The following is a 21,746-nucleotide window of genomic DNA, read 5'->3' on the forward strand; positions in this document are numbered from 1 at the left end:
GTTGCAAACACAAAAGAAAGATGAGTTTACTTTTTTGAAAAATAGCACAGAAACGCTTCATTCATCTGACATGTTCAGAGGCAAAAACTTAGTGTTGGCAGAGCCTTCAGAGGTCACCTAGGGTAAGTTCTAACAAATGATAGTTCAGTCTCAGTCTAAAACATCCAGCAATAGGGGGCACATTCATTCACAATGCAACCAATTACAATCTTGAACAGGTTTAATTTGGGGGGAGTTATTTCTCATACGGAGTGAGACTCTGGTTCCTTGTAATCCCCACTTATGTTTCCTAGTTCTGACCACAAGGGTCACATGGAACACACCTAATTTATCTTTCCTTGTAATCCCCACTTATGTTTCCTAGTTCTGACCACAAGGGTCACATGGAACACACCTAATTTATCTTCTGTGAAAACTTTCAGAAATACTGGAGGACGCTGTTCTCTCCCCCGCCCCCATCACCACCAGGTTGGGTTTTTTGTTTTGTTTTGTTTTTTGGTTTTTTTTTTTTTTTTGGCTCTGAGACTTTATGAGTTTCTTTAACAGTTCCTCAGACTGAATACCTTCTCTATTCTATTCTCTGGACAAGCTGTAGTTTACGACAGTCCTTAAAGTGAGGTGATGAAAGCTTTTAAGCATTTTTCCTCCCTACACACCCCACAGCTAAAGCACAGTGCACTTGTGCAGTTGTTTCTGACCTAAGTAAAGAACTGTATTCTTATCTCTATTACATTTCCTCTTTGGTGAACCGTTCCAATTTGAGATAATCCTGGATTCTCATCCTGTTATCTAATGTATTCCCTCTTCTTCCTGGGTCCACATTGCTGGAAAGTTTGATAAATGCACTATCTATGTCCTCATCCAGAGCACTATAAAAATGTTGAACAAGACAGAGTGACGGGGTTTCCCTGGTGGCGCAGTGGTTAAGAGCCCGCCTGCCGATGCAGGGGACACGGGTTCGTGCCCCGGTCTGGGAGGATCCCACACGCTGCAGAGCGGCTGGGCCCTGTGAGCCATGGCTGCTGAGGCTGCACGTCCGGAGCCTGTGCTCCCCAACGGGAGAGGCCACAACAGTGAGAGGCCCGTGAACCGCAGAAAAAAAAAAAAAAAAGACAGAGTGAGGACAGGACTTGTCGCTAGAGACCTCCTTCCATACTGATAGTAATTCATTGATCAGCACCCTATTGTGGTAAGTTAAGAACACAGACCAGATATCAGACAGACTTGGTTGGGTTCATCTAGCTCTGTTGTTTAAGAACTTTGTGTGCCTTTAGGTAAGTTCCTTAATCCCCTAAGCTTCAGTTTCCTCATCTCGTAAATCAGAGACAATGCTAGAACTACATAAATGATTAAATGAGATAATGACTGTAGCTCAGCCATTAATAAATAAATAGTTTAGACTCAATAAAAGTTAATTATTGATATTATTATTCACAAATTAGTTCATATTTCTTTGATGATTCTAGAAGTAATTTTATCAAAAAAAGTATGAGGAAAATCCAACATTATTCTGAACTAGTATGCCAGGTCAACCACCTTTAGAATTTTGTGCTGCATCACTCTTAAATTTCACAAGCTGTAATTCTCAGGATCTACCTTTCCCCATTTTTCCCTAGTCTTCTAGAACACACCACAGATCATGATGTCCAACTGTGTCTGAATTCTGTGCTGTTTATCATTTTCCCTGTTTATCTCTGTTTGATGAGCCACCCTGTTCTTTCAGAACCTTCCTGCTCTTCAAGTGCTGCACACTCAACTGCAGAACTCACTTCCCTCCTCTCTGGGAGGCTGATGCCACTGACATAAATTCTCACTTGTCTGTTCTTTACCTCAAACGTTCTTCACACATTTCATCTGTTTTCTCACTTCCCTTTAGGGAGGTCTTTGGAGGAAGATGCTTCTTCCTTTTTCTTTTTCAGAGCTACCATCTTCACCTGTGTTCTTAATCCTGTTTCCCTCACTTTCTCTCACAGAAGCTATGGTCAGATCTGTGGCTTGTCTATGTTTGGCCAGTGAGCTAAGAATGGATTCTACATTTTTGAAAGATTATTTTAAAAAACAACAAAGAGGAATATGTGGCAGAGACTGTTTGTGGCCAGCAAAATTTAAAATATTTACTATCTGGCCCTTTACAGAAAAGTTTGCCAACCTCTGCTTTGGAATCCTGCCCCATCAATTCTCCTCCTCACCCTTTTGTGTGCATCATTCAACAAATAGGAATTGAGCCTCTACTATGTGCCAGACACTGCTCTGAGGTCTGGAGCCTACTTTTTATTAGGGACAGGAAAGTCATGATAAAATAAGTGAATGTATGTCAGACAGTGATAAGTGCCACAAAGAGAAATAATGGAGGGAAGGGGGAGAGAGAGGAAAAGGCTGGGGGAGGGAGGAGGTCTTACTGATAAAAGAGCCACTGAAGCTAAGTAGACGAGAGTCACCTGGTAAGAGGTGACCGGAAGCAGGGCTTCGCATGGCGATTGCTGTGAACCGGGATAAGCTTCCTGAGGTCAATGGCCTGAAGGCGGAGAGTGGTGGCATCGGCTCTCACCCCTGCTACTGGAGGAGCAGAGGCAAGGTGTGGGTAGGTCCTATCAAAGTACTCCTCTCTCCAGTCTCTCCTGTTTCACTGCAACCTTTCAGCCAAAGATATTACAAATACCCTTGCTAATAATAATGACACCAAAGAAGAGGAGGGGGACTTGTCCATTTTCTTCCCTGAACCTTACTTTCCCATCAAACAAATCTCTAATCTCTCTCCTTTCCTTGAAGCCAAGCTTAACTTGTAAAAAACTATTCAAAGTAACTTCCTTTATTTCCACATTATATATATCCCCAATTCCTTAAACTGGTTTCCACCCCTCTCACCCCAACTCCTGATGGCTGAATCCAGGCATCTCCCCTCTGTGTGTGTCCTGGCCCCCTAGCAACTGAACGTTCCTTCTCAAACTTGAGCCCACCAGGCACTGATGACGCTGTGCAGATCAGGCTCCCTGCCTCAGAAACTTCTGCTGCTCAGCTGTTGTTTTTGTTTTGTTGTCTTTTGGACTAGTTCTCTCTTCCGCACACTCCTTAAATGTAGCTACTTTCCAAGACTCTGTCATACTTGTTTTCTCTCTCCTTCCACCAGTATTCTCATTATTAACCTGTAATTCAAACAGTAAAAACCCAGTTTCCTGCGCCTCCTTCTGGACTACCTAGCTCTGTAAACAACTCCTTCCCTCCCTAGGCTTCACGGAAGAAAGCGTTGAGTCATCTTTGCTTTCTAGTCCTCCCTCAGCCCTTATACCTAAATGTGATTGTGCTCCTTTCCTGTCCCTTTAAGATAAAGAACGCTTAACTCTTCAGGATTCAGCCACAGTCTAAAATCAGCAGCTTCATTTTTCTTCCCTACCCCGCAAGCACAACTCTAACCCTGCCAAACTGATTGCCAACCCTTCAGCCTCTGGGGCTTAAGGACAAGGGCTGTAGGCCATGCTCTCCTACACCTCTAGCTGTGTCCCAGCCCCACCCCTGTGAGATTTTATTTTATTTATTTAAAAATAAATTTATTTATTTAATTTGTTTATTTTTGGCTGCTTTGGTTCTTCATTGCTGCGCGAGGCTTTCTCTAGTTGTGGCGATCGGGGGCTACTCTTCGTTGAGGTGCGCGGGCTTCTCATTGCAGTGGCTTCTCTTGTTGCAGAGCACAGGTTCTAGGCACGTGGGCTTCAGTAGTTGTGGCACACGGGCTCGGTAGTTGTGGCTCACGGTCTCTAGAGTGCAGGCTCAGTAGTTGTGGCGCATGGGCTTAGTTGCTCCACAGCATGTGGGATCTTCCCGGGCCAGGGCTCGAACCTGCGTCCCCTGCATTGGCAGGTGGATTCTTAACCAGTGTGCCACCAGGGAGGCCCCCTTCGAGATTTTAAACAATACTCCTCCTAGAAAGATCTCCCTGACAGCCCCTGACTCTCTACCCCCAATCATTCATTAATCAGTACTCTTGTATCAGCTGATTTGCCCTGACTGGTTGAGGTACCCTTTCACCTCTGTGAGCCTAGACAGACCTGAGCAATTCTGGTTCCACTTTCTACCTGTGTACACTTAGGGTGCTTACTTAACCTGTTTCCTTATCCAGTACTGCTCTTAGACCAAGGCAGGGGGCCTTGGAGTAAGGGCCCTGCTCTGGCCCTCCTCTGACTATACTCCTCACCCAGAGTTCATGTCCCTCCTTTCAGACCACAACCCAGACACCCAAGACTCTGAAATTCCCAGCCCAAAGGCTCCTAGCCAGCTTCCAGGGTCTGCACAACCTCTTAGGTGGAGCTACCTTCTTGATGGGTGCTATCCTCAGGATGGAGAGGTGGGCAAAGGATGGTTATTTCTGGAAGATGTGAACAGAGCTTGGACCTGCAGGCTAGTGGGTCCACATGCATGAAGTCTGTCCAGGTGTGGGGTAGAGTCATAGATAAGAAGCGGGTGAGGGATACCACAAGCTAGGGACTTCTGAGGAGTCTAAGAATTCTGAATCTGAAACTGGCCTTCCAGACTGTTACAAAGGTATATTTTACAAGACAAGAAAACAAAGTAGACTTTACTTATCAGTTTATTAGTCTGATTTATAACTTCTAAAAATCTAGACTTATAGTAGGTGGGCTTCCAATTGCACTCCTGCCCTGGACCCTGCAAAAATTAGGAACAGACTTTCCTACAGCTGCAAAATGAGGACAATACCAATGAAGTTGTGAAAATTAAATAAGATGATGTATGTTACATGCCTAGCACAACACTTGATGCAAAGTCAGTACTTAACAAATGATGTTTTCATTCTCTTATCATACAATCATTTTTTGTTTTTCTCTCTTCCAGTGAAATAAATTACCTGAGTACAAAAACTATTCCTTATTTATCTCTATTCCCAGAGGCAAGCTTATTGCCCCGAATATAAAAGGCACTCATTAAATGTTTATGGAATGAATATATGCAGTCCTAGAGAATCTACCTCTACCATTTTTCAACTGTTCGCTTCCTTCCTACTGCCAGGGCTGAGTTCAGGCTCTGATGAACTATTACCTATGGTCCTGCAAGAGCGTCCTAATTGGTATCCCTTTACCAAAACTCTCTGCCCTCCAACAAACTTTCGTAATGGTTCAGGTTATCTTCTAGAAAGGTTGATGAGAACATGAAAAAGACCTCTACATCTATCGAGGATTTTCCTCTGACCATTCATCCATCCACCAAGTATTTGCTGAGTTCCTACTCACACGATTAATCAGTGTTTAAAAACCTACTCTGTAGCCTCTGGAGAGATTAAAATGAATATAACATTTTCTCTGTATCTATGGAATTCACATTCTAGCCTTATAATATAGGCTAAGTGTCTACAGAGTGAAATTCAAAACCTTGATCTGATCTTAACCATTCACGATGGCAACCTGAGATATATCTACCTGACTCTATACCTACTGTGGTACAGCCACACTAGATTATTCATCATCGTCAGAACTTATCATGCACTTTCATACTTTGGTAGCTTTGAACTTGGTAATTCTGTACCATGAATTGCTTTAATGTCTATCAAAACCTTGCTAAGGACAAGTAACGTCTCAGAGAAGCATACCAAATCTCTTAATCATAATTAAATGCTCATTCTTCTGCATTCTCATGGCACTTTGTTCACATTTCCATCATTATAATTTCACAGTTTAGTGTTATCATTAGCTGTTTGACAGATTGCTCCAGAGGACGGGAAATACGTTTTATTCATCTTTGCATGCATTTTATGACGCCACATAGTTGATAATGAATATAGTTTTGCTGAATGAATGGGTAGATGGGTAAGTTAATGATGAATAGAGAAGGAGCAAGAAATTTATTGGTCTCTAGTCGGGAGATCAGGATTCCACTGTGGGCTTATCAGAAACCAGCTGGGTAACCTTAGCAAAGTCATCAAACCTCCTGAGCTTCAGTAATTGACTGTCATTAAAAGGGGCTAAGATTGTCTCTGAAATATCATCTAACTGTAGAGTTCTATGTCTAGATTATGTCTAGGGCAAATACAGAAAAATTTGTGAGATGTGAAGAAAACTGGACATATGAGAATCTTCCAATGGTTAAGATTCTTTACCAACTTAAAGTTTTTTGCTTTCTAAAAACAAAAAAGTTCAAAACCAGATTAGATACACACACTGAAAGTCAATATTCCTAATGACACTATAGCCACCAGCTCTAGTTCAATGGAATACTTAGGAGGGTCCAAAGACCATCTTTCTTCTTTAATTTCTCTCTCTGTTTCTATCTTTGGTTGAGTCCCTTTTTCTTCCTGTGAACACCCATCTTTTTTCTATCTTCCCTAATTGCGGCTTCATTTTATTTCCTTTATTGATTATAAACTTTTAACATAATTTTAAAAGTTCATCTTCGCCTAATCATGTTGACATGTGAAAGAAAAACTAAGAGAGAAAAATAAGTTCATAAATAGAAGGCATATTTTGGTACCTTACAAAAATATAAGTATACATTATATCTTTCTAAATACTAAATATCAAAACAGGTTGTTATTATACAAAACCCCTATATTCTTATGCAAAAACAATTTTTCCTTCCTCTATTAAGTACTGAAGAAACCTTTAAACAAGCATGTTAAAGTAGTCAGAAATGAAGACCTTACTATTATTATTTTCATCTTCTACAAATATTAATTAAAGATGTCCTAAGTATAGGAATACCTTAATCAAGACAGAACGTTTTTCATTAGGAAAGTTAGAGTGAATGAATTAGTGAACTGCCAAGAAGCAAAAGGGATGCATGTATTAAGATGACCCATGGTAGGACTTCGCTGGTGGCGCAGTGGTTGAGAGTCCGCCTGCCGATGCAGGGGACACGGGTTCGTGCCCCGGTCCGGGAAGATCCCACATACCGCGGAGCGGCTGGGCCCGTGAGCCATGGCCGCTGAGCCTGTGCGTCTGGAGCCTGTGCTCCACAACGGGAGAGGCCACAACAGTGAGAGGCCCGCGTACCGCAAAAAAAAAAAAAAAAAAAGATGACCCATGGTTAATCACACTTTCACCATATTTCCCCCAAGTCCTGAAATCTATAGCTGCTCTATAAGCAGCTAGGTTATAAGCTATTTGAGGCAAGGGCCACAATTCATACTGTGTATCATCTTCAGCATCCAGCATGGTATTTTCTACAAGTGAGATGTTCAATATATGTTGTTAATGATGGAAATTCAAGCATTTATAAGTATAATCATAGCTTATAAATAAGATATTAAAGTATTAGATTCATTTATGAATAAGCAATTAACATATAGGACAGGAGGTTCTCAATAACTCAGTGTTGAAATTATAAATGGCCCACAAAGTCATACAGACATGCATTCGAGTCTTGTGTGCCTCCAGGAAAGTTACCAACACTCTCTGAGTCTCTATTTTCATTTTTGAAAATGGAGATAAATACTACTAACTTCACTGGGTTGTACTAAAGCACCAACGAGTTAATGTATTTAAAGCGTACCAGTACAGTATTCAGTACACAGCAGATGCTCACTAACTATAGCTATTTTATGCTCTCAGAAGGGAGAGTACCACATTTAAGTATCAGCTTAAACCTAAGGGAAAAAAAAATTTTGTCAGTATTAAATAAAGGTTCACTTCTGCTTAATCAAGATTAACCAGGGCTTAGGATTCCAGAAGAGCGTACATAGTTTGCTCTGTTGAAGAAGGACAATGTCAGATTCTGGCAAACAAACGTAGGAGGCATAAGAAGCAGTGAATTCATTAACACTCCAGGGCACATACCACCTAAAACATTTCTTTGATCTCAGAGGCTGTCATGTTCTTGACCAGTTTTTCAAAATCCTTTCCTTTCCCTCTCACCACTTCAGTCTTTCAAGGGCCAAGTTTTCAGCCACCTGGCCTTCATCCAAGAGGCATTGGGATGCTTGGGACACCACCGTTAATCTGGCCTCAGAGTTCTACAAGTCTGCTATGAGTGATTATTTTAAGATCCTAGCCTATCTCTATCTAACTGAAGAAAGTCTAAAATACTAACTGCCTACTCCATTCAATAGAAATAACTTTATAAAGTAATGATTTAATGGGCCTTTGACATAGTCCAGAATGGTAAACATCATCAACAAAAATAAATCTTGAACTAGATGAGATATAAATAGTAAATATGACTCAGAAAACACCCCAAATATCAACAAGCTTTGCACTTACTAAATATTTCCCCTTCATTTCCTCACTGTCTCTATTAATACTTAGCGTTTATAGTTGTACCATAACTCTCACATCTGATTCACTTTAACATCATTCCAGTTGAAAGCAAATTTTTACACTCTTTCATTTGGGATTACTTAGTACAATTTATTTAATTCAATGTTGAAATAATCATTTCCTCTGTTTATTCTCATTTCACATGTAGCCTACAGGTCAGTAAGCATAGGGATTAGGACAATGGTCAAATTGTTTTCTAGCTATTTCTATTATCTTTCTGAATTGGAACTTCAGAATATGACATTGTTAGTTTATTAAATTTAGTAGTTAAAAGTTCCCAAAACATCAGAACATAACCATGTTTAAATATCAATCTAGAAATGATACTTTAAATAATTAGTTTTTCAATTTATGTCCAAAGTTACACATGACGTGAATTTTGGATTATGCGATGTTTTTAATTTATTTAATTAATTTAGATAACAAAGTACACTGCTATTTATCAACCTGACACTTGCAGGCAGATTTAAAATGATATATTTTTGTTATTTCTTCCAAGAGCCTTTCCTAATCTTTGTGAGGGGTTGTCCTGCACACTGTAGGACATTTAGCAGCAACCCTGGCCTCTAACCAGGAGATACTGGTAGTATATCCCTCCCCTCTGACAACCAGAAGTGTCTTCAGACATTGCCAAATGTCCCTGGAGGGTAAGGGGGTGGAATTGCCCTTACTGGAGAACCACTGCTCTGGAGTCCTAACACTCCTCTCCCTAATGTTCACTAGCAATTACTTATTTTGTCTTGTAGGAAACAAATGGTATTAGCAAATTATGATGTTTGTTTATTTTAAGTCTCAGTCAGATCTATGTATATTTTTCCTATAAGTCTCACCTCCTTGCTTCTATTCTTGCTCCTCTATAATATCCTTCTACATTCATTCCCTCATTCCTTAGCTCACTCATTCAATAATGTTTCCTGAGCAGTGACTTTATGCCATGCATGATTCTAGATGCTAGATAATATTGGTCATCAAACTATTAAGGTCCTTGTTCTCTTGGAGCTTATGCTTTTATTCTACATAGTAATCAGGATGATCTTTTAAAAATATTCATCAGGAATTGGAGGAGAGATGTCACTGAGAAGAATGAAATAGAAAACTCTAAAACACCATCCCTCTGCTATAGCAATGGTCAAAGTGGCTAGAACTGTTAGAATCAACTTTTTTGAATTCTGGAATCTAATAAAAAACTTACAACAACCAAGGAAATACTTAATAAAGAAAGATGCTATGGAATTTTGGAAAGAGAAGATTGTGGTATTTTAATGTACCCACCTACTACCCCCCACTCTCTAGTTTGGTGGCTATAAAGACAACTGTCCACATTCCTGGTGTGGCTTTCTCATGCCAGAGGGGCAATATAGATCTTGAATCAAAAAATTGTGGTTGTGTGTTTTGACCTGTCTAGTAGCTACCTGAGGGATTGGGCTGAAGTGGCCAGCCAGGTGATATTTATCAGATTTATTTATTTATTTTTAATAAAAGCAAATGTATTAGCCTTAGCCACCTGGGGCAGCAAGGGATAACAGATGGGGCAAGGACTAGGCAGACTGAAAAGGCTTGGAAGGAAGAGACTGGAGAGGCATAAATATGGAGGGATAAAGGCTTTGAAAAGCTCCTCTGTAATGAGGGGAAATCTAGAAAAGACCTGAGAAGAACTTCAGCTTTCATTTCTGCCTGATTTCTGGGCCATATGCAAGTAGGAAGTGAAAGCTAAGGCAGAGCCGTAAATGGCCTGGCTAAGCCTTGAAGGAGTACTCCCTACACAGAGTATATCAGTGAAGACTGATTTTAGTTTCAGACATTTAAGGAAATCTCTGTCAAATCACTAACTGATCACTAAGCTAATGGAACAGGGACTTCAGGGGGCACTCAATACAAAAAAAGATAATTTGTACAAAAACAGTTTAGAAAAGTCACTAAAAAACTACAACCCACAACAAGCAACAGCAAGTTCTGGGGAGGGGAGAAAATCTGATTTTTCAGAGTTACCACAATGTAATGCTCAAGATATCCAGTTATCAACAGCAAAAAAATTACTATGCATGCAAAGAAGTAAGTATAGTCTATTAACAGCAAAACAAGAAATTAATAGAAACTGCCTCTAAGGGAGCCCAGACATTGGACTTACTAGACAAAACTGTAGAACAACTGTCCCCCTAACTGGCCTGGCCCCTGTCTACCTCTCACCTCACCTTGTACCAGTTTATGTTTTGCTCACTCTCATGAGTCACACTGGCCATCCTGTTGTTCTTTAGTTCATCAAGTATGTTCCTCTTAGGACTTTAAACATGTTGCATTCCCTCTGGAGTGCTCTCCTCCTCCTTTGCACAGCTCACTCTGCACATTCTGGGCTCTGTTCACATTCTACCTCCTCAGAGGCATCTTTTCTGACTTCCTTATCTACAATAGCTGTGCCCTTCCCCCACCTCCCTACCTACTATCAATTTCTGTTCCCTTTAATTGTTCACGTCACTCTCTGAAATTATTTTCAGAGTTACTTATTTACGGTAGCTACTTATGTACTTGTTTATTGTATGTCTCCCTCACTAGGATGGAAGCTCCTTGGCAGCAGGTACTTTACCTGTGTCCTTTAATAAGTATTTATTAAATGAATAAATAAAGCTATACATGTTGAACAAAGAATAAGAACAAGAAAAGCTTAAAAATTTCCTGTGAGGAGTCTCCTTCAGCTCAGAAATTTTTGCTCACCAGTTGTTTAATAAATCTACTAGAGAAAGTCTTTCCACTGACAAGGCTTCAAATAAGGTGACAGGGTAATGTCCGATGCCATGATGGCCTGTTATTTCCATCCTAGGAAAGGAGATCACAGGTGGGGAAGTGAGTGAGCAAACCTCTGTCCCCATTTAAGCAGCTTCCGGGTCAGGGGTGGACAGTGTGTCAGTGAGCTGCAGGCAAAGCTCTCTGGGTGAGCCCCTGTGACCACGAAAGCCAGGCCACTTTTGGTGGCAGTGGAAGAGGTGTCCTTGAGATTTCAAAGTAATCCCGTCTTTGGCAGAGGTTGAAAAACAGGGCGGGTAATATACAAATGTTGGGTGATATTGCCTTGAGTAAAGAGCAAAGGGACAGTGGGCTGACTGCTCTTTGTCTCTTCTTGTTCTGCAGTTTCAGAATCAATCCCCAGAGAAGAATCTCCTCTGATTCTGGTAAGGTTCTAAAACAACCAGAGACAAGAAATGATACTTAAGTATTAAGATTATGAACAGCTTATGAACAGCTTTTAATGTACCCACCTACTACCCCCCACTCTCTACTTTGGTGGCTATAAAGACCACTGCCCACATTCCTGGTGCAGCTTTCTCATGCCAGAGGGGAAAATACAGATCTTGAATCAAAAAAGGTGGGTAAATTAAAATACCACAATCTTCTTTCCAAAATTCAGTAGCATTTTTCTTTCATAAGCTTATAATAAATGGGTTTATTCCATTAAACATTAAACTATTTTTTTTTCTGGATGAAACTGTTTCTAGAACCTGTTATATACATCAAAAATTTCAATATATTAACCGCTTAATTTTCTTCTAAAAGATACTACAATGAACTCAGTAACATTTTTCTGAGGTAGTAGGGCATGGTGATTAAGAATACTGCTTCTTGGGACTTCCCTGGTGGTCCAGTGGTAAAGAATCTGCCTTACAATGCAGGGGACTCAGGTTCGATCCCTGGTCGGGAACTAAGATCCCACATGCCTCGGGGCAACTAAGCCCCCATGCCACAACTACTGAGCTCGTGCGCCTCAACTAGAGCCTGCGTGCCGCAAACTACACAGCCCACATGCTCTGGAGCCTGCGTGCCACAACTAGAGAAGAGAAAAACCCGCACGCCACAACTAGAGAGAAGCCTGCGTACTGCAACAAAGAGCCTGTGTGCCGCAATGAAAGATCCTGCATGCCTTAACGAAGATCCCGCGTGCTGCAGCTAAGACCCGACGCAGGCTAAAATAAATGATAAACATATTTTTTTTCTTAAAAAAGAACGTTTTTTTAAAAAAAAGTCTGACTTCTTTTCTATAGTCAAAGAACTTGGGTTCAAAGCCTGGCTTTGCCACTCACCAGCTGGGCAAGTTAACACTCTGTGCCTCAGCTTCTTTATCTATAAATAGGGATAATACTAGTAGCTGCCTCAGAAGGTTCTTATAAGGACTAAATGAATTAATACATGGGATGTACTTAGCACACTGCTTAGTATATAGTTCTGCATGGAAAAGTGTTAGCTGCTACTGCTGTGACTACTATTACTATTACTGTTATAGCAATATTTTTTTTCTTGGTGCCTTAGCTCGTTATAAAAGTCTTAAATTACTATAATATGTTACAACGCAATGATACTTATTTAAAGGGTGGAGGGTTATTGGCTTTTACATGAAATGGTCCCAGACCTATTTGCCGGAGTGCTTTTATATGCTGTTTTATAGCTTTTCTATTTTCCTTTGTGAGGTCTCTGATTTTCACTTCTACTGTTGTTAACCATTTTTCCTATGTATATCAGTTTCTTTCTGTACTTCTTTTGTTATAGGGGTCATAAAAACCAGCAAACCAAGTTTGTTAGGCATGTGTGTCAAGTAAAAGCAAATATATTCTAAACTAAGTTGGAAAAGCTCTCCTATATATGAATAGAGAAAAGAAAGTTGACTCCACGGACATTTCATTTGGCCTTTCGGAGGTATTTATTTTTTCTTATTTTCCGATTCTTATATAAATATAAAAAGTTATACGAAAATTAAGTTTCTGGGGAGACAGAGGTAACAAAGTTTACACATAAATGTTAAGATTAAAAAGCCTCTAATTTAGTTCAAATAAATACTCATTAAGGTCCTACTATAGCTAGATACCGGAGGAGCAAAAATGAATGATATGGCCCTAAACCTCAAGAGGCTTGCAATCTAGAGGGGGAGATAAAGCATAAACAATTAATGCCAAGATAATATAGTAAGAGATACCGAAGATACTCACACTGGGTACTATGGGAGCCTAGAGGAAGGGCCCTTAACCTCACCTGGGGCTCCAAGGAAAGTCTCCTGGAGAGGATCATGCCTGAGCTGAACCAGAGGGCAGCCAGGTGAAGACATGTTGAATGCGCTATTACAAGCATAGGAACAGAAGTCATGAGGTAGGAAAGCAGCATAGTGCTTTTCTGAGAGTATGTAGCTGTGTTTGTGTGAAGAATTAATAATTTGATATTGTTGCAATTAAAAAAAAAGTGAAATGGGAAATGGTGAGAAATGAAGCTAGGAGTTAGACTGAATAGGGGCCAGAGTCAAGAGAGGTTGTCTTATGCCATGCTGAGAGGCTTGGACATTGCCTATAAAGAAATGGGGAGCCATTAATAAAACTTTAAGGAGAAAAATGGCAATTTTCAGATTTTCCTTTCAGCTGTATAACTGAGACAGCATTGTAAAAGACAGAGAAAAGCTAGAAAAGACTGGAGGAAGGGAGACAAGTTAGGTGTCAGTTGCAATGAATAAACTAGAGATAGTAAAGCCTGAATGAGGGCAAGGTAGTAGTTATGGTGAGGTAGAGAGGGTTCCAGATGTAGTTTGAAGATAAGATTGGATGATCCTGATGATTTATTAGATGAAGGGGGTCCAAGATTGAAAGGAATCAAGGATGACTACCAGATTTTAGGCCTTGAATTACTGGTTAAATGAGAGTACAATTAACGGGAGAGAGAAAGAGGACAGCGTTTGGTTTATCTTGTTGCTGTCGTTTTGTTTTTTAAATTTAAGTTTGCCTTTGTTGTTTTTCTTTTTTAAATAGTGGGCATATGAAGAGTAATTAGTTCAGGTTAAATTTGCGTTAAATAATGTAGAAGTCAGAATTGAAGATATCACTTTTAGAGTAATTAACAAATAGAAGCAAGAGAGCAGAGAAGAAGTCCTAGGAAAATGTGTGAAAAGAAGAGAAGCAGAAAAAAAAAAAAGAGCAGCAGAACAAGAGTGGGGTGGGACATTGGAATGCCAGTGCTTAAAGAGGGACAGAGGAGGCTAGCCTGTGAAGGAACCTGGGACAGCACACTGAGAGGTACAAGGAGAGGACAGTGCCATGAAAGCCAAGGATGAGTTCCAGATGGGCTGGTCAGTAAAGAAGCTAGACGCAACTTGTATCAGCTGCATTTTGTGAGCAATCACTACACATCCGGTGCTGTGTCATACAGTGTTATCTCCTTTAATCTGTTACCCATGTGCTAGAGATGACAAATCTGAAGTTCAGCGAAGATGTATAACTTACCCAAGGTCATAGGGTGAGTTGGCAGAACTGGGATCTGAACCCAGGTCTGCAGGATTACAAAGCCCATGTTCTTAACTCTGCTGGAGTAAAAGAACTTCTTCAGGATGCAACATTATAGTATCATAATAAGGACTGCTATATATTGCTTTTCCAAGGAGCATATCTTAAAACTATCTGATAATCTCAAAGAAATGATATTCAAGGAGGTCACTATACATTTGATCACTTTAATCAAAACATACTTTTTTCAGTGACGTATTTCTTGAAATATTTTTATTTCATAAATATTACACTTGTCAAATCATGAGAACAATAAAGTGCAACACAAGGCAACCCACTCATTAGGGCACTGCTCCAATAAAGCCAAAAGGAAGGTCCTAGACGGACGAGTTAATGTCCTTCAGAGGAAAGCTAAGCACCCTGGACTTAGACACCTGAGTCTTCTTAGCTTTCTCACAAATGCTACTACTGGTCTCAAGGAAAATCAGAAAGGATATGCACAGTTCAGCAAAAAACTACCACAAACATGAAATTAATTAGAATAGTTATTCTATAGAAGGTTTATTTTAGATGATAAATTATTATCCATTTAAAGATAGAGAATAAGAAGTCACAGTGCTATTATAAAAGTTGTAATTTTCCTATTTCCCACTAGAGGGAGGAATAGCATTGCTCTTACCATTTGGTGGATAAAAGACAGCATATTCTTCTAGTCCTAGTTTTCCTGTAAGAGAAAACCATAGAGAGTTCCAATATGATTAGATAAAATAGAAAAAACTTTAAAAATTAATTTTGTGAATATACTAAAAATTAATGGAATTTATAAACTACTATAGTACAATCTCCTTTCATTTCATTTTATGATATGGAATTAATTTGAAAATATGCCAGCCAATCTTTTGGTATTAGCAAATCCTTTCATCAACTAAAGTCAATAATATAAACTTAAGCACTACAAGGTAAGTGATATAAAATAATTAAAAGAACAAACATTTTCAAGCTCCTTAAGCACTTAAGAAGAGCAGCATCTATTTGTAAGCCTAGAATTGTTGTGTTAATTATAAGTAATTCTAGTCTAGTCATTAAAGTAAGTCCTAAGCTTTGCAACACCTCATTAGTTTACATTTTATGGAATGAGCTAAGAAGTTAAAATTAAATGTCTTTCACTGTATGGTGGTAATATTTTCTGAATTCCTAAACAATTGATATGGTCTGAGAATGAGGCTAAATATTTGAAATCAGGATTATCTCAGAAAATTAAAGTATATTCACCATAATTAAATGTTTAAGTGAGTTTTTAAAAGTTTTTCCTCAAAACTTTCAAAGGTCTGAGTTTTTTCCCACCTTCTACTGAGGTGGGAAAAAGTAGGTAGCTCTTATCTTGACAGTTTTTCTAACACTGTTGAGTCTACTGAAAAGTCACATGCGTTTTTGCACTTGGCTTTAAGGTAAGATTTTTAATTAAAAAAATTTTTTTGGTTGGGAATGGTGGGAGAGAGGAAATGAAGAACTGCATGAGCAGTTTAGGTTAGGGTGGAGACAACAAGGGTTGATCTTGTGAGTAAGAAGAGAATGAAATGATAGATGGGTAGGTAGGTCGATGGATGGATGATAGAGAATACCTGCTGGGTACCCAATACTGGGCTAGGTGCCGAGAGGCAAACAGAGTAGATATGAGATATGGTGTCTGAACCATGTGGCTTATAATCCAGACTAAAACAGGAAACATTAAGATATGTTTGCTAAGTTTTCTGGCACAGCCTTTAAGTGCTTGTGAGGTTTCGAGGAGAGGGAAATTGATGATGGGTTGGTGGACTTGGAGACAATGGAAAATGTATATTGGTCTCTGCCCCTGGTTGCTGGCACAGAGCTCCTGAAACCCTTGTACTTTCCTAAGTGATAAGAGCATTAGGAGCATCTTTCATTCTATTGGGGTGACTCTGAGTGGGCTTCTGAACGGGCGCTGGTCACCAGAAAGACCATGCCTTGATTAGAAGCCCCACCCCCTCATACTCCAGAGGGACTGGAAATGGAGTTTAATAATTGATCATGCCTCTGTGAGGAAGACTCCATAAAACCCCAGAAGTAGGGGGTTTGAAGAGCTTCTAGGTGGGCAAACACATCAACACTGGGAAGAAGACGCACTCCAACTCCATGGGGACAGAAGCTTCTATGCTTGTGACCCTCCCAGGCGTAGCCCTATGTGCCTCTTCATCTGGCTGTTCATTTGTATTCTTTATCATATCCTTTAACCAACTGGTAAATGTTAGTACGTGTTTCCCTGAGTTCTGTGGGCCTCTCTAGTACATCAGTCAAACCCAAGGAGAGGGTTGTTGGAATGTCCAGTCTAAAGCCAGTTGGTCAGAAGCACAGATGATAACCTAAGCTTGTGACTGGTGTCTGAAGTGTGTGTGTGTGTGTATGTATGTGAGGACTGAGTCCTTAACCTGTGGGATCTGACACCATCTCTAGGTAGACAGTGCTAGAATTGAGTTAAACTGCAGGACACCCAGGTGGTGTCAAGACTAGCTTGTTATTGTGGGGAAAACTCCCCACATATGTGTGACCAAAAGTGTCAGAAGTGAAGTGCTTTGTGTGAGTAGTAAATTAAAAACACAGGAGCAAAACACAGTAGGAAAGAATTGGGTTTTTCCCTACATAGAAGGAAATAATCTGAGTTTTTCTGATACTGTGAGATATAGGCTAGTTCTTCAAGAACCTATGATTTTGGGGGTGGAGGAGTGGGAATCTTTCCATGTTTAGGGAATATATAGAGGCTTAGAATGAAAGTGGGATAATGTGGAATAAACAGAGAATCAAAGTTAGCTAGGTTAAGACAGGATCAACTGATGGAGGGCTGAATTAAAATTTGGCTGAATTTAGAGGTAAGTCCATTAGATAAGTTCTATAATCAGTTTTTCAGCAGATGATGTGAAAGAAACAAACAAGTAAACCAAATGCTTCTATCAATTCAGTATAGAAGCAATGTAACCAAGAGAGCTCCCAAGTAGGGGGAGCCTGATCCCAGCACTGGCAATGTGGGCCTGTCTTAGGGCAGGGGTTGTAGTAATCAGGCAGACGGTTGGACTTAGGAGATACAGGACAAACAGCATCTTTCTTTATGGGAATAGCAGAATGACCATACACAATAGGCTTATAAGCTTCCAGTGCTGGGTGTTCACTACTTAATAAAAAGGAGGAAGCGGGGAAAGGCTTCCAGCTGAAATTAGTTCAATTGCCAGGTGATAGCAGGATACTGAAATAGCATAATCTTGTAGGCAGCTAGTGATAAAGAGAAGAAAGCAATAAAATAGAATTAAGAAAGCTAATAGCATATAAATTATATCAAACTTTAAGTGTGGTGTAACATTTTGAGAGAAGGAGTAAAGAAAGCAAGAAAAAGAAAATTCAACTGATAAACTCATAGTTAGAAGGGTAAGTAAAAGTCAACAGATATGGCAAAAACAGCAACAGAGGAGAGAGCAAACAGGATAAATAAAGAAGTAATTTTAAATGCTGTTTTGGGGAACCACTTTCCTGTGATCTGCGATAAGTGGCTTGGGCACTGATTTAAGTGGGAGTGAAAGATAGTTACAATAGCCTGAGAGACATCTTATTAAATAATTTACAACAAAAATTTTGACAACCAATATATGCTATAAAATAAACAGTCTTGGCATGATTATGTAAGTGTTAAAGAATACTTCCTTTATATACTAAAATTTTACCTCTTATGTATGATTTCGGTGGTGAAGCACTGTTGTATGCAAAGTGACCCAACACAGATGTATCTCGGGAGAAACAAAGTAATACCTGGGTACAACATTGGAAAAAACAAACAATTAAGCACTGTTTTTTTCCCTTTATTTTGTATTGAGATATGGTTGCATTACAATGTTGTGTTAACTTGTGTACTTTTTATTTTTTTAACATCTTTATTGGAATATAACTGCTTTACAATGTTGTGTTAGTTTCTGCTGTATAACGAAGTGAATCAGCTATACGTATACATATATCCCCATATCCCTTCCCTCTTGCGTCTCCCTCCCACCCTTCCTATCCCACCTCTCTAGACGGTTACAAAGCACAGAGCTGATCTCCCAGTGCTATGCGGCTGCTTCCCACTAGCTATCTATTTTACATTTGGTACTGTATATATGTCCATGCCACTCTCTCACTTTGTCCCACCTTACCCTTCCCCCTCACCATGTCCTCAAGTCCATTCTCTACGTCTGCATCTTTTTTTTTTTTTTTTGTGGTACACGGGCCTCTCCCATTGTGGAGCACAGTCTCCGGACGTGCAGGCTCAGCGGCCATGGCTCACGGGCCCAGTCGCTCCGCGGCATGTGGGATCTTCCCAGACTGGGGTACAAACCCGTGTCCCTTGCATTGGCAAGCGGACTCTCAACCACTGCGCCACCAGGGAAGCCCCTACGTCTGCATCTTTATTCCTGTCCTGCCCCTAGGTTCTTCATGACCATTTTTTTTTTTTTTTAGATTCCATATATATGTGTTAGCATACGGTATTTGTTTTTCTCTTTCTGACTTACTTCACTCTGTATGACAGACTCTAGGTCCATCCACCTCACTACAAATAACTCAATTTCGTTTCTTTTTATGGCTGAGTAATATTCCATTGTATATATGTGCCACATCTTCTTTATCTATTCATCTGTCGATGGACACTTAGGTTGCTTCCATGTCCTGGTTATTGTAAATAGAGCTGCAATTAACATTGTGGTACATGACTCTTTTTGAATTATGGTTTTCTCAGGGTATATGCCCAGTAGTGGGACTGCTGGGTCACATGGTAGTTCTATTTTTAGTTTTTTAAGGAACCTCCATACTGTTCTCCATAGTGGCTGTATTAATTTATATTCCCACCAACAGTGCAAGAGGGTTCCCTTTTCTCCACACCCTCTCCAGCATTTACTGTTTGTAGATTTTTTGATGATGGCCATTCTGACTGGTGTGAGGTGATACCTCACTGTAGTTTTGATTTGCATTTCTCTAATGATTAGTGATGTTGACCAGTTGATTCTTTTAGTGTATTTTTAATCTGCAAAAAAGAACCAACTTGAAGAAATTTAATAAGATAAGATGTGTAGAGCAGGGACCCTAGGTAACTACGATGGCACAGAGAAGTTTGAAAAGTGCAGGAAACTGGAACTAGGCTCATTGCTGGGATGCAGCAGCTGGCAGTGGGCATGTCAGGGTGGGAGGGAAGGCAACTCATGGTATCTAAAAGGGATTAGCAGCAGTAGAACAAGTGGCAGCCCAGCACAGGTTAGAAGCTGGTTGTTCTGACCAGCAGGTAGATATGGCAACTCTACCTAGAGAGGAAAATAGGTAAGGCAGAAAGTCAAAATCAAAGATGTCCAGTAGGAGGAACTGGATTGTTGATACCAGCCTGGAGGCAGGGGACCAATCCCCAGGAAGGTGATTAGTGAGTGACAGGAAATCTAGGTCCTGGTATTAGAAGTCCTGGGATTCAAAAGATGTTACTGAGAAAAGGATTCGGGAATAACAGAAAAAGGCAGAAGCCCAGTTAACAGAACTGGGGAACAAAATCAGGGCTCGACTAGCAGCAGGAGTGAATGGAGAGGGGAACCATGAGTTCAAGACACAAGAGAGGGGCCCAGCTTTAGAAACAGGATAGATATGGAGACTGGGCATCAGTCAGGTGCAGTCATGAGATACGTACCAACCATTGCTGCTGATTTATTTTTATATATTAAAAGGCTATGCAAGCAATACATGTTTATGATAAAAATAAGAAAAAAAATTAGAAATAGAGATAATTAAAAAATGGAGAAAGAAGATCCACAATCTCACCAGTGTTAATATTTTGATAAATATCCTTCCGGGTTGTTCTTATACATACATACATAAATTTTTCCAACAAAATAGGATTACGCATACTGTTCTATACTCTACTTTCTCTCAGTATTATAAAATAAGGGATTTCCCTGGTGGTGCAGTGGTTAAGAATCCACCTGCCAATGCAGGGGACACGGGTTCGATCCCTAGTCTGGGAAGATCCCACATGCCACGGAGCAACTAATCCCATGTGCCACAACTACTGAGCCTGTGCTCTAGAGCCCACGAGCCACAACTACTGAGCCCACGTGCCACAACTACTGAAGGCCGCATGCCTTGTGCTCCACAACAAGAGAAGCCACTGCAAAGAGAAGCCTGCACACCGCAACGAAGAGTAGCCCCTGCTCACCGCAACTAGAGAACGCCCACGTGCAGCAATGAAGACCTAAACACAGCCAAAATTTTAAAAATAAAGTAAATAAATCTGTAAAAAAAAATTATAAAGTAAGTATTTTCTACCCACATTTTTTAATGCTGCAGAATAATCCACTATACAGACGAACAATAGTTTATTTTTTGCGGTACGCGGGCCTCTCACTGCTGTGGCCTCTCCCGTTGCAGAGCACAGGCTCCGGACGCGCAGGCTCAGCGGCCATGGCTCACGGGCCCAGCCGCTCCGCGGCATGTGGGATCTTCCTGGACCAGGGCACGAACCCGTGCCCCCTGCATCGGCAGGTGGACTCTCAACCACTGCGCCACCAGGGAAGCCCTGATGTGTATTTTAATTAGGAACCTAAAAGTGGTCAGGAAATGAGCCTGGGATAATAAGATTTTGGAACAGGTCACCGGGACCAGACAAATAAGCCTAGGGTTGAAGGGAGAGGTCCAGAAAGCCCCAAAAGACAAATATAAATTAAAGATAAATAAAAATTTGGAAGTTGTCAGTGTACAGATGGTACTTAAAGTCAGGAGAATATATGAGATCACCAATGGCAAAGATGGGGGAAAAAAAGAGGTCCAAGGACTTATCCTTGGCGTTACTCCAGGGTATGACAGGGAGATGAAGAGAAAGCAGCAAAGGTGAATGAGAATGCCAGCCAGTAAGATAGAAGGGAACCAGAAAGCATGATATCCTAGAAGCCAAGTGAAGAAAGAGAATCAAAGAGAAGGCATGATTGAGTGACCAAACAGATAAAGTAAGGTGAAAACTGGGAAATGACCAGCAATATGAAATCACTCGTGATCTTCAGTAGGACAAGTTGGGCACAAAAAGACTGATTAAGGAAGGTCCAAGAGAGAATAGGAGGATAGGACTTAGAAACAATATCTGCAGATTTTTTAAAAAGAAGTTTTGCCAAATAAGGGAACAGGGGAATGGGGCAGTAGCTGGAAGGGATAAGAGATCAAGAAAGATTTTTGTTTC

At 40.3% G+C, this 21,746-nt stretch overlaps 1 protein-coding gene across 3 annotated transcripts in view; it reads right to left on the reverse strand.

Moving 5' to 3' along the window:
• Window positions 1-21,746, reverse strand: part of TBC1D19 (TBC1 domain family member 19) — a 155,522-nt gene that overhangs the window by 20,717 nt on the left and 113,059 nt on the right. For all 3 annotated transcript variants that reach the window (XM_027103204.1, XM_027103202.1, XM_027103203.1), the window contains 2 exons: window positions 18,232-18,316; window positions 15,183-15,227 (listed from right to left, as the gene is read on the reverse strand). In XM_027103204.1, coding sequence (XP_026959005.1) covers window positions 15,183-15,227; window positions 18,232-18,316 — 130 coding nt within the window. The remainder of the gene's footprint in view (window positions 1-15,182; window positions 15,228-18,231; window positions 18,317-21,746) is intronic.

The sequence above is a fragment of the Aethalodelphis obliquidens genome, unplaced genomic scaffold (genome assembly GCF_003676395.1).
Source record: "Aethalodelphis obliquidens isolate GAN/ISIS:26980383/991018 unplaced genomic scaffold, ASM367639v1 scaffold6, whole genome shotgun sequence".
Taxonomy (NCBI): Eukaryota; Metazoa; Chordata; class Mammalia; order Artiodactyla; family Delphinidae; genus Aethalodelphis; species Aethalodelphis obliquidens.